Source organism: Musa acuminata, chromosome BXJ2-8 (genome assembly GCF_036884655.1).
Source record: "Musa acuminata AAA Group cultivar baxijiao chromosome BXJ2-8, Cavendish_Baxijiao_AAA, whole genome shotgun sequence".
NCBI classification, from domain to species: Eukaryota; Viridiplantae; Streptophyta; class Magnoliopsida; order Zingiberales; family Musaceae; genus Musa; species Musa acuminata.
In genome coordinates this window covers 44,237,771-44,255,333 of record NC_088345.1, presented here as the reverse complement: position 1 = coordinate 44,255,333, position 17,563 = coordinate 44,237,771, and the positions used below count along the sequence as shown (strand labels likewise).

Below are 17,563 nucleotides of genomic sequence, written 5' to 3'. Positions count from 1 at the left end.
CAGAGAGAGGATGATGAGGCGAACACCTTACACGACTCTCCTTTGCCATGGTCTCAGATATCGAGAACTTTTTGTACTCCCAGATGGTGGCTCTCATTCAGAGCATGTCTTCGATTCAGGCAACCTTGTTTCGACATTCTCCAACAGGGAAAAGTGATAGCAAGGAATAAAGCCTAAAATATGAGCTCTCTTACGGGCTTCTTTTTGAAAACTAAACACCACCACGCTGAAAACACAGCAACGATAAATTACAATGGTTTGCTCCCATAAAGCTTTGGTTTCTGTTAGTTAAACATTTCGAAAAAGGACATATCCTACAGCAACGAGCAAAATCCTAAGCTAGACTTTGGCAGATGACATGTGCTGAGAACTTGTCCATCAAACAATCTTCGGATAATCTTGGTTGTTTCCAGCAGCATCATCCACCAGCAAAATCCTTACATCTGCATGCTTCGCCTTCCTTGCAATATCAACCAAGTCTCATTCTTTTGACATGTACATGTCTTGAATGTGGCCTGCCATAAAATAGTTCATACACGAACCTCTTACTTCCCCATTTCCACCACACTGGTCCAACCAGATGCCTCCTCTTCTTCATCTGGTCTCCTAACAGCAGCAAAAAAATGTTTGATCCGAGAGAAAGGAACTTCAATCAACAATCAAACTTTAAAGTAATGTAAGAATAATAATGGTTAATATAATGATCAACATGGATAGTTCTAGTGTTGCAGCAACATACAGAAGTGAAAACCATCCACTGTAACCATACTTAGCATCTCTTATCAGATCTTAATTTTTGTCCCATGGGCAACATTAATTTTGAGCCCAAAATGTCTTGACTCAAAGATATAGATAGCAACTTCTGGAGAAGATATTTCGGTTGTAACTCAAGGAGAGGAGCAAAAATGCCTCCACATTTTGACAAAAGAAGGATAAAAATCCATATATTACAAGTTCATGAAAATGCTATAACCTTGATAGTAACAACATTTGAGTTGATCCAAACATTTTAAAAAAAGGAAAAAAGATATATATAGACATGTTTAAGCAACCGATCAAACTCCATGTTCTAACATGATAGTGACTACTATAACTACAGACACTGACAAGTAATCATAAACCACTCATATGATGGATCTGCAGATTTTTGCAGGAACTGTTTATATATTAGCGACAGAAAGATCTAAAGTTTAAACGGTACTAGTAGCAAAGAGCACAAAGTAAGAAAAGATGTTTTCCTACTACACTGTTGAACATCTCAGACAATATCCAAACAATGAATCCTCATATTGTAGAAATTACTCCTAGATCTTAGCTCATCCAAAAAAGGGCCTACATAAGTTACTTGGTCCTCATGTTCTATAATTTCTTCCCACTAGTAATTCATCATCCACTAAAAATCACATGTTTCTCTTAAATTTCTCAGGAAGAATAATGCCGAAAAGAAGCATTTAGACTTTACACTATGCATCAAACGCTTACAAATTTAATCCTTCAACTTAATCCAACAGCTCTTTGATGCCCTCAACTTTTCGTACACATTGCTACTTAATCACCCTTATATTAAAATCCGAATTGTTACTAACTTATAAAAATTCTCCAATCTAAAGGACACTCGTTGATCACACAAATTTCCCAATGTCCATCTCCACCTTAACCATCTAGTTTTTCTTCTGTTGCACTTAACATGTTCTTTTTCAGTAGTACATGTTCTTTGACATCGTATAAAAGTAGCACATAACTTCAATCCTGTGCACCAACAACCACTCTTTCTTCTACCAAATCCTTAATTTCTACTATCTAGATGCATCCCAGCAATCAGTTTGTCACCATTTTCCGTGGGATCTCAATAGAAAATACTTTAATCATATAATTGGTCATGATGCACAGATGAAATATCAAAATAAATAATGCTAACATCATTCAGATCACCATCAACTCTGCTGTTTCCCAACATTATAAATCAGGTATATAGTATAAATTAAGCTCAAGTGGTATACATCAACAATTCAAAATTTTCTCATGACCAACTCACTAGTGTAAACCCTCAACATCGAGTAGTGTGATCAAAGTTAAAGATTAAAAGCTAGATAAGGAAACATATTTATCATCAAATAAGTATTCACAATTAGTCCTAATATTGTTGGAAAGGCCTCCACGAAATTCAACATGAGTATGGGTAGTTGCAAGCATAACATGCACATAAAAGTTGAGCGCTAGAAGATGTATGCTTCAAGCCTATGAGAAGAAAGTCTGCAGATCATGACAGAGGTGAAGACCTCCAAAGATGTTAGCATAAATAACATGAAACTAAGCAAGAGGCAAAGGTCTATAGAAACAGAGAATTCCTTCAAGAAGAAAAAGGAGGAGATGGCTCCATTCTTCTCCTTTGAGCTTCCAGAAATATAAGTCATAGAAAAGAGAGAATCTGTGTCCATTGTCGTCCGCCCAACTCAAAGTTTTAGTAGAGATAAATTTTGGTGGAAATACAAATCAACTTCGCTAAATTGTATCCTCATAATTCGATCCTACTCCTTTGAGCAAGCATATTATACATGGTTATTGGATCACAAATGTAATATTGAACATAGCCACTCACTGTTATCAGAAGCAACGAGGCCCCATTGTGACTGTAGCACCAGATAGGTTGCTTTTAAAATTGGCCAATACTTCAACTGAACTTTCAAGACTTGAAGAATAGTTTGCAGGCCTGCTCTTGAAGGCACGATGTCACTCATCTCACAATAAGGATTGTCACCAAGTAACACCTGTTAAGTTAGAAAGATAATGAAGTATGAAGCACATGAATCTAATGCCAAATTTGCAAACCAAAAGTCATTTGTATGCTTGATGTCATAACTTGCAAGATTAAAAATAAACTGTCACTTCTCGGTGGCAGATGCAGATCACAAGTGAAACAACCAAGTAATCTTTTAAACTATGGCAAACAGAAAAAATTAGAACAATCATGCTATCATCACATAAGATACACTTTTTGTCAGAAAGGTGCTGAAATGTCACATGTAGGAAGTCTCCTGTAAGTAAAGATAATATTTTTCCAGTTTTTGTTCAAAGAATAATATTATCAATGCATGACTGCATTAGCTAACATAATTTCTGCAATGATAATACTTGAGAAAGAGTTCATTGTCATCCATTCTCTATTAAACTGACTGTACTTTGTCTATGTATTATCTCGGCGAGCTGTTGGACATAGATCCAAAATGCACCTTATCTCAAGATATACCGAAACACAGAGTGGCCAAGTGTAAGTTACTATATTATCACCATGTGAGGGAGAATCAAGCTTTCAACTTAAAGCCAGTAATAACTTAGTCATCAATAATCACATTTCGAACAGGAGGATACCTTGTGGTTGGCAGCAGAACCAAGATTTCTATGAATGGCTTCAAAGATTTGTTTATAGTAATTGTTCTACATTTGATATAAGGAACAAAAGCACGCATCCCTTAAATGAAATAAAAGAATGCACAAAATAGATCTCATGTAATTTGCGTCATGTATGACAGACACTTCTATTTAGCTGCTGTTTGATTTTTTTAGCTTTAATGCATACTGATGGCACACTCATTATCAATGATACAAATTCATTAATCATATCAACAGAAAATTAAAAAATGATATTTAAAAATATTACTGTGGTCAATCATAATCACAAGAAAGCCAAGAGTTACTCTAACTGCAATGTATAAGATATTACTTGTACTTTTAACCAGTTGAATGTACCTTAACCACTGCTGTAGCTGAAGTGGATATTGAACGGAGGTTGTAGCTGTGAATGGAAAAATAAAATAAGTTCACTAACAGTTAAAAATGAAAAGAAAAACATTAATACAACCCAACCAAGTGAATGAGGTACAAACCCTCCTTCAAGTATGACCAGCAATTTTCCTTCAGAGATAGAAGTAAGCAAGTGTGTCATCTGAGCATATCCAGCAGGCGTTACCTAATACCAAAAAATGCATAAATAAATGTAGAGAAATGAAGTGGAACATGTAGTAGCAAAATTGTAACAAGTAAACTCTCGAAAAACATAATCAGGGTAATCATACCTCCTAATCATACAGTAATTAGTAGTCGATAATCAATTGCTAAATAATTGAAGAAACGCATAGATGAACAAGATCTTAACAATCTGATAATATGACTAAGATTTCTAATATGTTTTAGTTAAGAAGCTGTAAAACAACACTTGCAAAAACCTAGGAGAACCATCATTAGTTCAGAATGAGGAAAATGAATGGAACCAATTTTTGAGATAAACAGGATGACATGCAAGATACAAAGCAGAGGTTGCACAAAAAATTGCTCGAGTGTAAAATGCTGTTAGGTCGTTCATGAAACCAAAGCCCAAAGTCATCGCCTAATTGAAATAAGTAGATCTCTCCATCCTTATGGACAAAAAAATTATGATAATTGTTAATGTAATAAGCACTTTAGTGTAGTTTGCAAACCATTGTTCACCCAAAAATTTTGAAGGTGGGCTCTTCTCTTACTTGATCATGACCTACGAAAGTACAAAATGGTCAAAAATTCAATAATACCCATTTTACAAACAAATGATATAGTTCCCTGGTTTGATCAGAACATCCCAACTTTACATTTTGTGCATGCGCCAACAACACGAGGCATTTCATGGAGTTTCTTCACACAGTGAAGCATGTATTAATGCAAATAGGTGTTTAGTGGATCAGGTTAAGAACCTCAAAGACTAATGTTTGCAGGATTTTGGGTACCAGGTAAACAGTAAATCCAACCCAATATTAAAGTTTTGACTCAGTTTACATGACAAAACTATAAGATTATTTGGAGAAAATTATTAATCTGCAGATAAATTGTTAAAAGAAGTGTCAAACACATAATAACACAGTCAGTTAAAGATTGGTTTAGACAATAAAACAAAAAGAAGCATTCAACGATTAAGAAATTGATAGAATAAAAAAGAAAACCGATGAGAAAATGAGAATAAATAAGAAAAAAATAAATCAAGAAACTGGGGGCTAACAGCATTCTCATTTGGCTAAGTTTTCATATGTTGATCATAAGCATCTGATGATTTTAAGTCAACATGCCATAAGTTAGACTACTCATTCAAGTTTCTACTCTTCAACCTAATTTTTAATTGGCTAGTTCTCAAAAAGACCAGGAGACTTTCCTAGTGATGCATAAATATGAACTGTAACCATGATCAGGTTGAAAAGTCCTTACATCACAACAACCAAGGGGATCACCCCTTGCTGCATCAAATCCTGCTGATACAATTGTAATATCAGGGGCAAATTCTAAAGCTGCAATTAAGCATGATCAATATGTCAGACATGGGACCAACTCCTTGTAAATATAGCAAACAAAAAAATGCACGATAAAGAAATTTTATGAAACCTGCTGCTCAGTTCAGACAAGGTTCAAGCATGAAATGTAGACCACATTACAAAAAAGATGGATATGCATGAGCTGCTAACACAAAATCATGTTGTCCACAGATATTTTCATTTACAACTCACAAAATCAAGAAAGAAAATATTTTTAATTAAACAGAGGGGGAACATTCCTTCACAACCTGAGTGGATAAGGTTCAGATCAAAAAAATCTATTAGTACGGATATGGTTGCATGTTTTGGCAGTCCCTAGGATTCCAGAATATTTAGACCTCGTATAATGGGCCATTCCCATTTATCTTTTGATGGAACCATTTGACCCTGCTTAAACATACTGGGGCAAATTGCAAAATACCAGTCATGACCTGTTCACTCATGCTTACACCAACTGATAATAACTCTATATCACGGACTGTTACAAGTGCCAAATAATAAAAAAGGCTTTAGATCTATAGTGAGAGCAGATGTGATTGAACAATAACTTTCTTTTTACTTTATACATGCAAATATATCATCGGAAAGCAAAAAAGAAGAAAGTAAGAACAATGACCTATAGGAAGTACAACATGTTGAAAGGCATAAATGTAATCATTATCTCCCACACCCCCACAGCTCCAAGGAATGTTAACTGAGAATCCTTCAGCATCCATAATTCCAACCTGCAGGTTCGAGCAACAAGAATTAGCCATCCAAATAATACGACTGAATTCTTCACAATCAGATATAAAAGAAAAACTTAAACACAAAACAGTTAGTCATACAAAATATAGCAGAGAGTTGGCATATGCGGTAAGCCTGAATATGTAACTGCAAACAAAATATTTTTTACCAGCAACAAAAATTGGGGACAGGTGTTCTATCACAGTATCACTAAAGCACTTTAATTACAGATTATCAATCTAAACTCAGATTACTAATGGACCAAAAGCACAAGTAGCAACAGACAATTGACAGATAGAGCAAAACATAGTGTTCAAACCCTTGAAATTCATCTTAAAATTTCCAATCAACTTCTTTTTGTTTGTGGTTAAATATAACCATCTATCTTTTCCCAAAAATTTAAGACTTCTAGGAGAACTTAACGACTTAGGCAGTGACTCTCAATTGAGTAAATAAAGAATAATACTTTTTTTTTAATCATTATTGGGCCGTCTCAAAAAAAATTCTTGAAATAAAGAATAATACAAGCATCACCCAAACACGCTCAAAAATAATGTTCACAATAGTCAAAATGCTTGATAAACAACAAGAGTTAAAGAGCTTAAAAGACCATTTTCAAAAGCACGCATCTAGCTATGGCACACAGCACGTACCATGCTAGCACATTATTGGCATGGATTCATATGTTGTAAAATAGCAATCCATGACTTGGTCTAAAATGAAACAAACATCACAACACAACAATCACCTGAACTGATTTAATCATCTTCTAAAACTGTATGCATTTCCACAAGTGAATGATACTACAAACTCGACCGAGTCCAAGTGTATTGTAATAAAGAAAGTACCTCGTCAACTGCTCCAGTTCCAGGATAGAATCTTCCATTTTCATGCCTATGCAAAGATATATATAAAACCTAAAAAGCATAGAGAAGCAATTAGCACTCAATCACAACATTGGATAAACAAAGTTCAAGTACAGAAAGTCATCTAAGAAACTAGTGAGAAGACAATCTCAATATCAGCAACAATTATGTAATGTAGCTAAGAATTAACTATATATTTGATCGCATCTGCCCTCGTTGTGACCGACACTGAAATCTGCTTCTATGTTGTTCCGTCTCTCTCTAACTTTGTGACAGTGCTGCATACACAACTTTGCCTCTGCTTTCAGTTTGCAGTTGCTAATGCCTATTAGACAGCAAGCAACCGAAACGCCGACACCTCAGCCCCGCTTGACTATGACAGTCAAAAGATCACCAATCTGCTTGTTTGAACTAAAGAAAAGATCAAACAAGACTTCGGACATGCTTCCAATGCCTTATTTGGCAAGGACTCTTGGATGACTCGCATAGATAAGGAGTTCTCGGACATGCAGAGAAGTTTTGGGACCCACATTTCACATAGCATAAGCACAACAAGATAATAGGATCTCTATTTCACAACTACTCGGTAGTTTTAACCGACATATTATATGTAGATCAAGTGATCATTCTAGAGACAAAGTAGGTTCAGAAATAGGAACTTGGGGCAAACCGACTTTTTAAGATAGAAGTTTGTAAGGCTTTAAGATGATGCTGAGACTACCGATTTATCACTATTTGCATTATAGAAAAAAAAAAATAGGCAATGGTTGATAGTTCTCAACATCTACCTCTCCTTTAATTGAGGTAATTTAAAAAGTGCAAGGTTGGTACATCAGTTCTAGACCTTCTTTGAGCAGCAGGAGACAGTAAAGCTGACATCAACTTTTATGATGACTAAACCAACCAAAGAACAGTACTTATTGTATTTCTATCGATAGTTGTTGCATTAAACACTAACAGAAAATAGTTATACATCATACATGAGCATGATTTATCATTAAATTCATTTTGAGACATCATGGCCATTTAGTTATGATAACTGTGTCTGTTGTCCTATTTCTTAACATAGTGATAAGATCTAACAGACAATGGTACCAAGGAGACTTTATGCTTTTACCTTTGTCTGATTAACCAAGAAATCATATTGAGGAAAGAGATATCAAAATACAAACATAACTAGTTTCTGTCACAACATGAATTCCAGTGTGTATTACCATACAAACAATCTTTAACAAGTGACACCTGATGTTGCCTCCAAAAGAGAAAAAAGAACAATCGATGCATTATCAAAGATGAGAGAGATGGAGTTACTCATATTAAAGGCTCACCGATTTGTTCCCCTCAAATATCTCTTGTGTGCCATTGCCATGGTGGACATCCTGCAACAACAAACAAAAGACAAGTTTCTTAATTAATGGCAGAAGAATCTTCTTCTCATGTGACTCAAAGCCATCATGTTATTCATTAATCTCAACAAAATGACAAGCACAGAACTCATAATAAAAGAAAGATTGTCTACCCAGTCAACAATTAAGACTTTCTTAGCACCAGCACTTTGGGCTGCCAATGCTGCAACTGCAGCATTGTTATGGAGGCAAAAGCCCATTGCTTGTCTTACACCTGCATGATGCCCAGGAGGCCTAACCTGACATAGGAGCATATAATCAGCACATATGAAAGACTAGCAGATCTGCTTGCAATTTGCAAATTTTAACATAAATGAGATATTAGTGCAAAACCTCAGCCAGATTATATACTTATCCTTGAAATTTTCAATTTGCAAATTAATGGTAACGTACAACATACCAAAGCAAAACCATTCTTGGCACTACCAGACACTATTGTGCGAGCAAGATCTGAACAGAGTCCAGCTGCAACCCTTGCAGCACACGCTGAATGTTCATTGGCATAAGTGTCGGACGTGAAGTAGCTATCAGTTCAAAAGAGGAAGAAAATATCACGTCATAGTAGTTTACAGCTTAATTAAGAAATACAGAAAAATGAGTGTAGCATTGAACATGCATCATTTAAATCATCATTATTATTGTTGTCATCAAATAATCAAAAATCAAAATTTCCTTTTCTTTCATGTTGATTTGCTTTAGGATCTTTCCTTTGAAAAAACGAGGGCTGGTCAAGTATTGATGTCAGATATTCATACTTCCTTTGCAGTTAAAGGTCATCAAATAATAAACAAATAATTAGACTTGAAAAATGAGTTGCCAGCAGTAAACAAGTAACTTGGTTCAAAGGATATCACAGAAAAAAAAAAGGAGAAAAGGGCAAGCAACAACTAGATCTTTTTGGCTGATGCTTTCATTATGAAGAATAAAGAAATTAAACATTATAATAAAGATGATAGGTGATAAAAATGAATGTTGTAACCATGGTTTGCAATACTGTACCATACTGCTACGTACGGGCTGTACATCGGTACACCTTAGTATACCATGTGTCGGTAAACTCAATACAGCTCGATACATACTGTACTAACAACTGATTGGTACACTACTACAATACAGTATTCAGAACCTTGGTTGTAACAAAAGTGAATAAAGAAAAGAGTAAGCACCTTGCAAGCATATGGCTTGTGTGTTGAACTGCTTCAACGTGATCCAGAGAGTGTACCTGCAAGGTGTCAACTTTATTTTAAAGAGGGTTATTCTACAAAACAAAAAAGGCAATTAGTTATTTCAATTTCAAAAGGAACTGGTCTAGATGATCATTTGACCTAGAAAATGGGCAAGTAAAATTATCAGATTTGGAATATGATCTCACAGGAAGTAAAATTTATTTCCTTTGTTGTCTCATTCTTGACAAACTATTGCTTATTAAGAGCCTTGTACACCTCAACCAGACCTTCACTACCAGGTAAATTACAAATTTTAACCCAAGATTATCATCAAAGAAATATTAAATTGCCTACAGAAGCTACTAGAAGGTAAATGGCCATAAAAGCAAAATCATAATTGTCATCAAAGAAGCAATGACTTACTCTAAGAAGCTCTTCTTGTGTTATTTCTCTAGCCGGTATCAGAGAGCACTTTCCTGGAAATATCCCTGAATTTCAAAGAAAAATTAACCCGGCAGAAACTTTAAGGAGTAAACACAATCTGAAAGCCATCCAGCTCAAAAGATTTAGCAGCAATACCAACTAGAAATGATCACCACATAAAATTAAATCACATAAATCACCTGCAGCAGCAAGGCTAGATGCAATTGCTCTAAGACGATCAGGCCTCTCTGGGTGTGGGTGCGACTTCATTTCAACCTAATTACAGTAGCACAGATAAAAGCATTTGTTACTACATGTGTCCATCAGCATGACAGCAACAAATTAGAAAGCAAACATGCAAATTTGTGTGTTCTGTACTAAAACACAGAAAGAGTAGCATAAGATAAGGATGCAAAATGTGTACACTCAATGTACTAGCATCCATGTTGTTCCATGTCCGGCCACATAGTTGGATAAGCTGATAGAAGTATCTCCAACTGATAAAATAGGCCTCCTCAGCACACCAAACCCATCAAATAATTGACAGCACACCCCATTGACTCTCAAGCTCATTGTAAATGATCCTCTCAGTGATTTAAATAGGTGCTTGGGTGAGGCAAGGCGAGGCGAGGCCCAAGCGCCTCTACAGTGAACCAGGCGACACACTACAATGATGCACCCCCTGGGCGCTCACCCGAACCCAGGTGTTGGGTGCCTCGAGCGAGCGCCCGATTAAAATAGTTGAACCAAACCAGATTTTAAGGCCTGGTTCGACCCCGAGTGATCCCCTTTCTTACCTGCAAAAGCCACCCCCACACACACGCGCAACCTCAAGCAATCAACCCTAGCGAGCGCTCCTGCCTCCGTCACCGACGCTTTCTGCCATAGACACAGCGGATCGAGGCCTCCTCTGTCGCCGACAAACAGGTCCGACGACTTAGCCTTCGTTCGTACCATCCTTTCGTTGTTGCTGGCAGTTCCTTCTATCGTCGAGGGAGAGGACAGCAGCTTCCTTCGCGACTGACGTACACTTCGAAAGCTTCCTCCGTCCACAACATCGCCGTTCGCAGCTTCCGTCAGTGTCGTCAATGCTGATGCTGCTGCTGCTGCTGCTGCTGTCCACAGCTTCTGCTGTTGTCCGCAGCTTCCTCTACTACCACGACTGTCATCCGCAGCTTCATCTACTGCTGCTGCTGTCGTCCGCAGCTTCCTCTGCCACCACTGCCTTCTCCTTCCCCACCATCAACCATCGATGACACTTTTCTCTTGTTTTTTCTCCCTCTGCTACTGTTAACAGTTTTTTCCCCCTCTTAACTAATGTTAAGAGTAGATTGTTAAATCTCTAATCTTTATTATTTTGAAATTATATATTAGGTTTTAGAATTAATGACAAGTGTACAAAGCAGTTTAATTCTAATATAGGTCTTCATAAACATGTTTAGCATATTTCTATTTAGTTGTATATTATTTTAATTATAATATTCGGGAGCGCCTCGCTTCACTCGGACGGGCGCCTAGCGCCTCAGGCATTGTGAGACTTTGGCGCCTAACGCTTTTTAAATCACTAGATCCTCTACTAAAATATACAACACTGATCCATCAAACAATTCGAAACCAGCCTATCAAACAGTAGCCCGCTGTTTAGCTCACAAACAAAAAAAAAAGTAATAATAGTAGCCTCTGACTTTCAGAGGCCTTTAAATAACTGGTTCATTTTCTGAACCTGATTAAAGAAAAAAAAAATCTTTCTTGTTTTTCTCTTCTTTCAACATGCCATCTATTCCAATAAGTATGTTTGGGATCAAGACAAATCATCATCGAATAAACCTAGTCTCCTCTTATAATCCCCTCTAATATATGATAGTAGGGCTGGGGCCATTTGCTTTCCCAAATAGTAGATGGTAGGGACTGACAAGAGGGGACTCCACCATTCACGCCCACGACAATGATCTTGAGGACCACCCATTACCGGTCAAGAATAATGCAGTAACCTTCCTTAGCAACAACATAGATTTGTTAGCTAATAGCAGCATAATAAGGTTGCAAAATAATCACGAGAAAGATTGGTCCAGATCCATTAATATGTACAACAACTCAGTTATCTATAAAAAAGATATACTAATTCAAAAATACTACTCATAAGCGTCAACCAACCTCCGCATGGAGCAACATTTTCTCATCAAAACCAATAGCTGTCCTCGTTTTCAAGGACAAATCTGTGTAACAAATTGAGAGCACATTAGGAAATGGTTGAATGTTTTGGAAAAGCAGAGTGCAATCTTTTTAGACATAACCTACTACAATGTTACACCACACCTAAAGCAACAAAAGCTGAATCAAAGAAAAGTAAATTTGTAACGACATCAGCAAACTCAAGGAAGAATTTTGTTCACTAGAACAGGTTCATCGAATGAAATAGCTACTAGATTAGAGTAAAGCAAGAAGATCCACAAAATGGTTCAGAAAAAGACCACTTAATGAAACTAGTAATGCTGTTAACAAGAAGACCTACACCATAACCAAGTCCATTTCCTCAAATATCCTTGCCTATTGATGAAACACTTCACTAGATTCTTTTTGCACAAAGTATAACACTTAAAGACCTTTTTGCACACCAACAAGTTTACAGGCATAGAATCTTGCAGAAAAATGATCCAGTAAGTGGTTAAGCAAACAGTAACAAATGATGAAAAAAAATTAACTTGAAATCTTGCTTAGCCTTCCTTTTGGAGGAGCTCCTGAACAAGTTGAGTTATTATCATTAGATTCATGCCTTCGACTGATGGGATAATTGATACGATAAAATTGTTAAAAGCCCATCCGACCTAACCCTTTTTTTTTATTCCTAGTTAAAAGACCCAAAGAAATCAAAAGGTGATACTAAATGGAAAATAAGGAAAACAAATGTTTGGGATGCCTTAACCTTTCAGATGAAGCAGTACCACCAACACAATATCATGGAACAAACACATAGTCAAAGCTTCTTAATCACTAGATACCATTCTTGCTGCTTAGGCTTATTAAGAAATAGAGGGAAGTGAGAACAGTTTCCAACCCTGCAAATAATGTAATTTGCACCTGTAGTCCACATAACCTAAAAAAAGAATACTCTTTTACCGGTGCACTAGTTTGCATTAAATAAGCAATATCACAGGCCACAAAAGGGGACCAGCAATTTTCCTTTTTTTTTTTTGTTGGAACAACTTCTGCAATTCTAAAGTAATAAAGTATTCAAATATTGCCAATTCAAAGTCCATCAGGAGAATTGACACAAGACAATGTATTTACTGACCATATATAGATGTGTTCATTTTAAACTACATACCAATTGATCTCTGACTGACAATTTACTGTCTCAAATAACTATGTCCAAAATGGAAGATTAATAAAACATCAAGGTCATGACCATCAACAAAATTCTCAAAAGCTTGCAAGAAAAGTCAATCTATAAATAAAAAAATTTCACCAAAAAATAAATAGGAGCTGTGAAAGGATAAATAGACTAGCAGTAGCACATACCTGAGCTTCCTGCATCTGTCTCATTAGACATCTGAGCTTCCTGCCCAATAAGAGAATCGATAGGATCAAATCTAAAGAACTCGCACTCCCTATCCTCTCCGCATACCTTCGAGATGAAGTTACAAGGCTCAGTGGAAAGATTGTTGGAACCAACTAAACTGAATATCATCCCAGATGGGAGGTCATCATATCAATGGTCAAGCATGCACTTTCGTGAACAGAAAATGAGAACAAAGAAAAAGTGAACATACTTCACAATGACAAACATCATCAAAGTTTGGCATTGTACAATTAGCACAAAACCATTTTTTGATGACAAAGGGACTGACTGGTTCCCAGTCGCTGTCATCATCATCATCATCATCGTACTCTTCTCGAAAATACAGATCTTGCAATGTATTGTTCCTTTGCTGCTTCATATATTGTTGCAGTTGTATAGAATTGCATGCAACACAGCTTTCATGCTTTTCATGCAGACAAGCCTTTTCAGAAGCATTGGTAACAGTTCTCACATCTGATAATGATACACCCACTAACCTTTCTGAACCAACATCTGTTTGGTTGGACTTCTCATTTAACAAGCCACCACTATGATCACCCAAATGATCTTTGTGAAATCTTTCACCAAAACTCACAGAGCCATTCCTGGCCTGAGAAGCCGATTTTCCATGGCATTCACATGAGCAAGAGAAGCTCTTTTGAGATTCTCCTGGATTAATTTCATTATGTCCTTTACTTTCTCTGCAAAAATTTCCACCCCTTTGATCACTTGCACAAATTGTCTCAGAAGCCATAAAAATGTCGGAAGAATTTTATCTCTTTAAGTGGTAAGTAGAGTGTTCATTTACCATAGCATCCTGAAAGCTAGAATACAACTAATATGTTAGAAACTGAAGAGCAAAAGAAACAAAAAACCACTCAAAATAAATATGTTTTAAAAAGATTAGATGGCAGCAGTGTGAACCATTAAAAAATATTTTCACAATAAGAATGGCAAGCTTTTGGGAACTAACAAAGAATTTACTTCTTTTCATACAATGAAGAAATTTATAAAATTCATTTAAATCATCATTGTTAACAATGAGTAAAAGAAACACAAATAACAATTCCAGCTTGTGATGGGAAGAGGAACAACTACATGTATAGACTAGTACCAACGATTTAACCATACTAGTGGTACACTTGCAAACTTAGTTACAAGATGCAAACTGCAAGAAGACAGGCATAAGAAAACAGATAACAGAATGACCTTGGTGCTGTAAGTGCAAACAACTGAATCAGGCTCCTAGGACCTATATCCTAGGACCTATATCCACATCAAATTCCGTTTCTTGTGCAATGGCTCCATCAGAATTGGAAGCAATTTGCATTGTATGATGCTTACTTGTTTTTGGTGTACATCTGTCAACTGTTTTTTTATTAACACTGTCTCGATGAGTCCAGATACTTTCTTTTTATTAACACCTACACTTGATGAAACTTTCTTTTTCTTCCTTGAAAAAAGGCAAGAGTTCAGAGATGGAATTATGGACTATCCCAATCCACGTCCCTCTATGATGATATTATGCTACAGCAAAGAGGAAAGAAAAAAGGCAACCCTACTTCTATTTTCAGCCGTGCCATCTTCTTCATTGTGAAAAATAATCTTACAGTCCTCGCTATTCTTGCATATTCGAATCAGCAATTAGTGTTTGTGAAGTTGGTCTAGGAAGATCGTTAGACCAACTCTGGGTATCATACAAGAAAAGACATGGGTTGCTGAGGAGGGTTTGCAACAAACCAAGAAAACCAAAATGATCTCTTCATCTGAGTAAAACTTATATTTCTCTCGCATATCTTCCGCTTAACTCCAAAAAAGATTGATTACGTCTTTAAAAAATTTAGAGTAACCCGAAGGTGTCCATCTTCTATTACGCAACTTTTGAATTCGAAATTAAGATCACAGATCAAGAAAACTTCAATGACGATGCATCAAGAAACAACGGAGCAGTTTCTAGGCAGAACGTTAGACCAACTTCCATTGCTACACAAAAAGATTCATGGGTCGACGAAGAAGCCTTTGACAGGTTCGCGACAAAATCAAGAAAACTAAAACGACTTCCTTGTCTGATCAAAACACCTATGTCTTTCTCCTATTTTTCCCTTAGTCCTAAAGAGATGGATTGCGCTTTTAAAAGAGTAAGGGTAACACAAGCACGTTGATCTTTATCTTACAACTTTTGGATCCGAAAGCAAGATCACGGATCAAAAAAACTTCACTCGCAATCCCAGTTTCATATATCAGCACCAAGAAACATCGGATTTCTTGAAACCAAACATCAATACACGATCTTCGTCAACGATGACCGAAAAGGATTCGCGAAGACGAAGAGGAAAGAAAATATCAGTAGATCACGAAGCGATCGAACCTGCGGTGTCGAGATCGAGCTCCGGAAGAAGGAAAAGGTCTTTGGGCCAACGGATCAGCGACCGGGAAGGCAGCCGGCGACGGTAGAGGACGGGAGGACCAGACCGAGGCGATTAGGGTTTTGGGGGCGTCGCCGGGCGTGGTGGGATCCTGAGTTAGGGCAGGACGGCGAGAGAGGGCTCTTTCGTTTCAGAGCTTTCGGATCGTTCATACTCGATCCAATGGTCCAAGATCATCGAAGATTTGGTGAGACGGATCCACCCTATACGCGAATCCGACCCGAACGGACGTAGGCCAAGGAACTAAAAAGAACAAGATATTAGGGATATTATCGGATCAAATCCACGTAGGATCCGACCTGAAAATATTGGATCCTAACTAATGTTATGAAATGAAGCTGATAAAGATCGATATCAATAACTTTTGGGTTAAGGTTCATTTAAAAAAACGTAATATATAAATTCTTTTCGTCAAAGTTTAAATTAACAAACGATAAAGTTTACTTACGTGATATATTTATTCATAATAAATTATTAATATAATAATATATATAATTTTAAGTAAAAATATTTATTTTATATCTTTTTTATTATGGACCACTTAGTTATATTTGTGCCTAAAATAATTCTTATATTTTTAAAAACTTAGTATTTAAGTCTCTCTAGTCAAGTCTGAGTTGATAAACGTCAGAGTCTACTTACGTGACATGTTGACTCATAATAAATCATTAATATAATAATACGTGTAATTTAAATTTAAATTTTTGATACCACTCTTAATAATAGGACGAGGAATCGTTATAGAAACGACCAGCAACAGCATCATCAAATCGCTACTACATAGTAAGGTGTCATATGCACTTAGCCTCTCTCGTGTTAACGACAAACTCAAAAGTTTATAATCCTACCTCATGTAGATATGTAACGACTAGTCTAACACTAGATATGCAATAGTCTCATAATCCTTCTTCATCCTTCTAGATGTATTTATCCCCACCATCTTCCACTTTGTCCTTTTCTGCACCCTCACCCGTCGCGCCTATGATATGATGGTCCAACTCTCCCTTACTACCACCTCCGCCCTCTACTACTTTTGCCTCTCCACCTTCGTATATGGCTAAAGCTTCTATCGCTTCCTCAATAAGATAGATTTTTTTAAAACTTCAATTACATGGAATTATATTAATAATTTATTTTGAGTTAGTATATTATATAAATAAATTTTAACGTTTATCAATTGACGAGATAAGTTTATATATTACGTTTTTAAAAATATAATGGTTATTTTAGATACAAATAAAAGCATATGGGCTAAAGTGGTCAATGATCAAAATCAAAAAAGATAAAATATTTTTTTATTAAAATTTTAATTATATATATTATTATATTAATAATCTATTATGAATGAACATGTGAGATAAGTAGACTCTAATGTCTATTAACTCATATTTAATAAAAGAGATTTGTATGTTATATTCTTAAAAATATAAAAATAATTTTAGATACGAATAAATCATAAAGAATTTGATAAAATAACGAGCTTATATATTATATTTTTAAAAATATAATGATTATTTTAGACATAAATAAAAATATTAGGGGGTCCATAAAAAATTAGACCGGTTCATCATCAAAATCACGCTAAAATGAATATTAATCCATAACTCTTTTTCTCAGTTTTACTGTAATTGATGAACCAAAAATGAGAACCAGTCAGT

The 17,563-nt window shown here is 36.1% G+C and overlaps 1 protein-coding gene across 4 annotated transcripts; it reads right to left on the bottom strand.

Moving 5' to 3' along the window:
- Window positions 1-167: 167 nt before the first annotated feature.
- LOC135619579 (histone deacetylase 15-like) lies at window positions 168-16,049 on the bottom strand. Of its 4 annotated transcripts, XM_065121723.1 has the most exons (18): window positions 15,848-16,045; window positions 14,288-14,303; window positions 13,977-14,180; window positions 13,440-13,545; window positions 12,075-12,136; window positions 10,121-10,196; window positions 9,921-9,985; window positions 9,498-9,553; window positions 8,732-8,855; window positions 8,445-8,570; window positions 8,254-8,304; window positions 6,908-6,976; window positions 5,950-6,058; window positions 5,230-5,309; window positions 3,885-3,967; window positions 3,748-3,793; window positions 2,600-2,768; window positions 168-606 (listed from the first exon to the last, which is right to left on the bottom strand). In XM_065121723.1, exons 4-18 carry the CDS (start codon window positions 13,468-13,470, stop codon window positions 470-472), a joined length of 1,284 nt encoding a protein of 427 aa, XP_064977795.1. In that variant the 5' UTR covers window positions 13,471-13,545; window positions 13,977-14,180; window positions 14,288-14,303; window positions 15,848-16,045; the 3' UTR covers window positions 168-469. The 4 variants fall into 4 exon arrangements, with proteins under 4 accessions (XP_064977795.1, XP_064977793.1, XP_064977792.1 ...); XM_065121721.1 differs by having other exon boundaries at window positions 168-598; window positions 13,691-14,303; window positions 15,848-16,049; XM_065121720.1 differs by having other exon boundaries at window positions 13,691-14,296; window positions 15,848-16,049.
- Between the last annotated feature and the right edge of the window lie 1,514 nt (window positions 16,050-17,563).

Coding starts and splice junctions, on each gene's coding strand:
- LOC135619579 (XM_065121720.1), bottom strand. CDS start 14,233: ATGGCTTCTGAGACAATTTGTGCAAGTGATCAAAGGGGTGGAAATTTT. Junction 5,310..5,949: donor ACATGTTGTACTTCCTATAG/GTCATTGTTCTT, acceptor GCTTAATTGCAG/CTTTAGAATTTGCCCCTGAT. Junction 3,968..5,229: donor ATCCCCTTGGTTGTTGTGAT/GTAAGGACTTTT, acceptor TTTTGGTATTAG/GTAACGCCTGCTGGATATGC.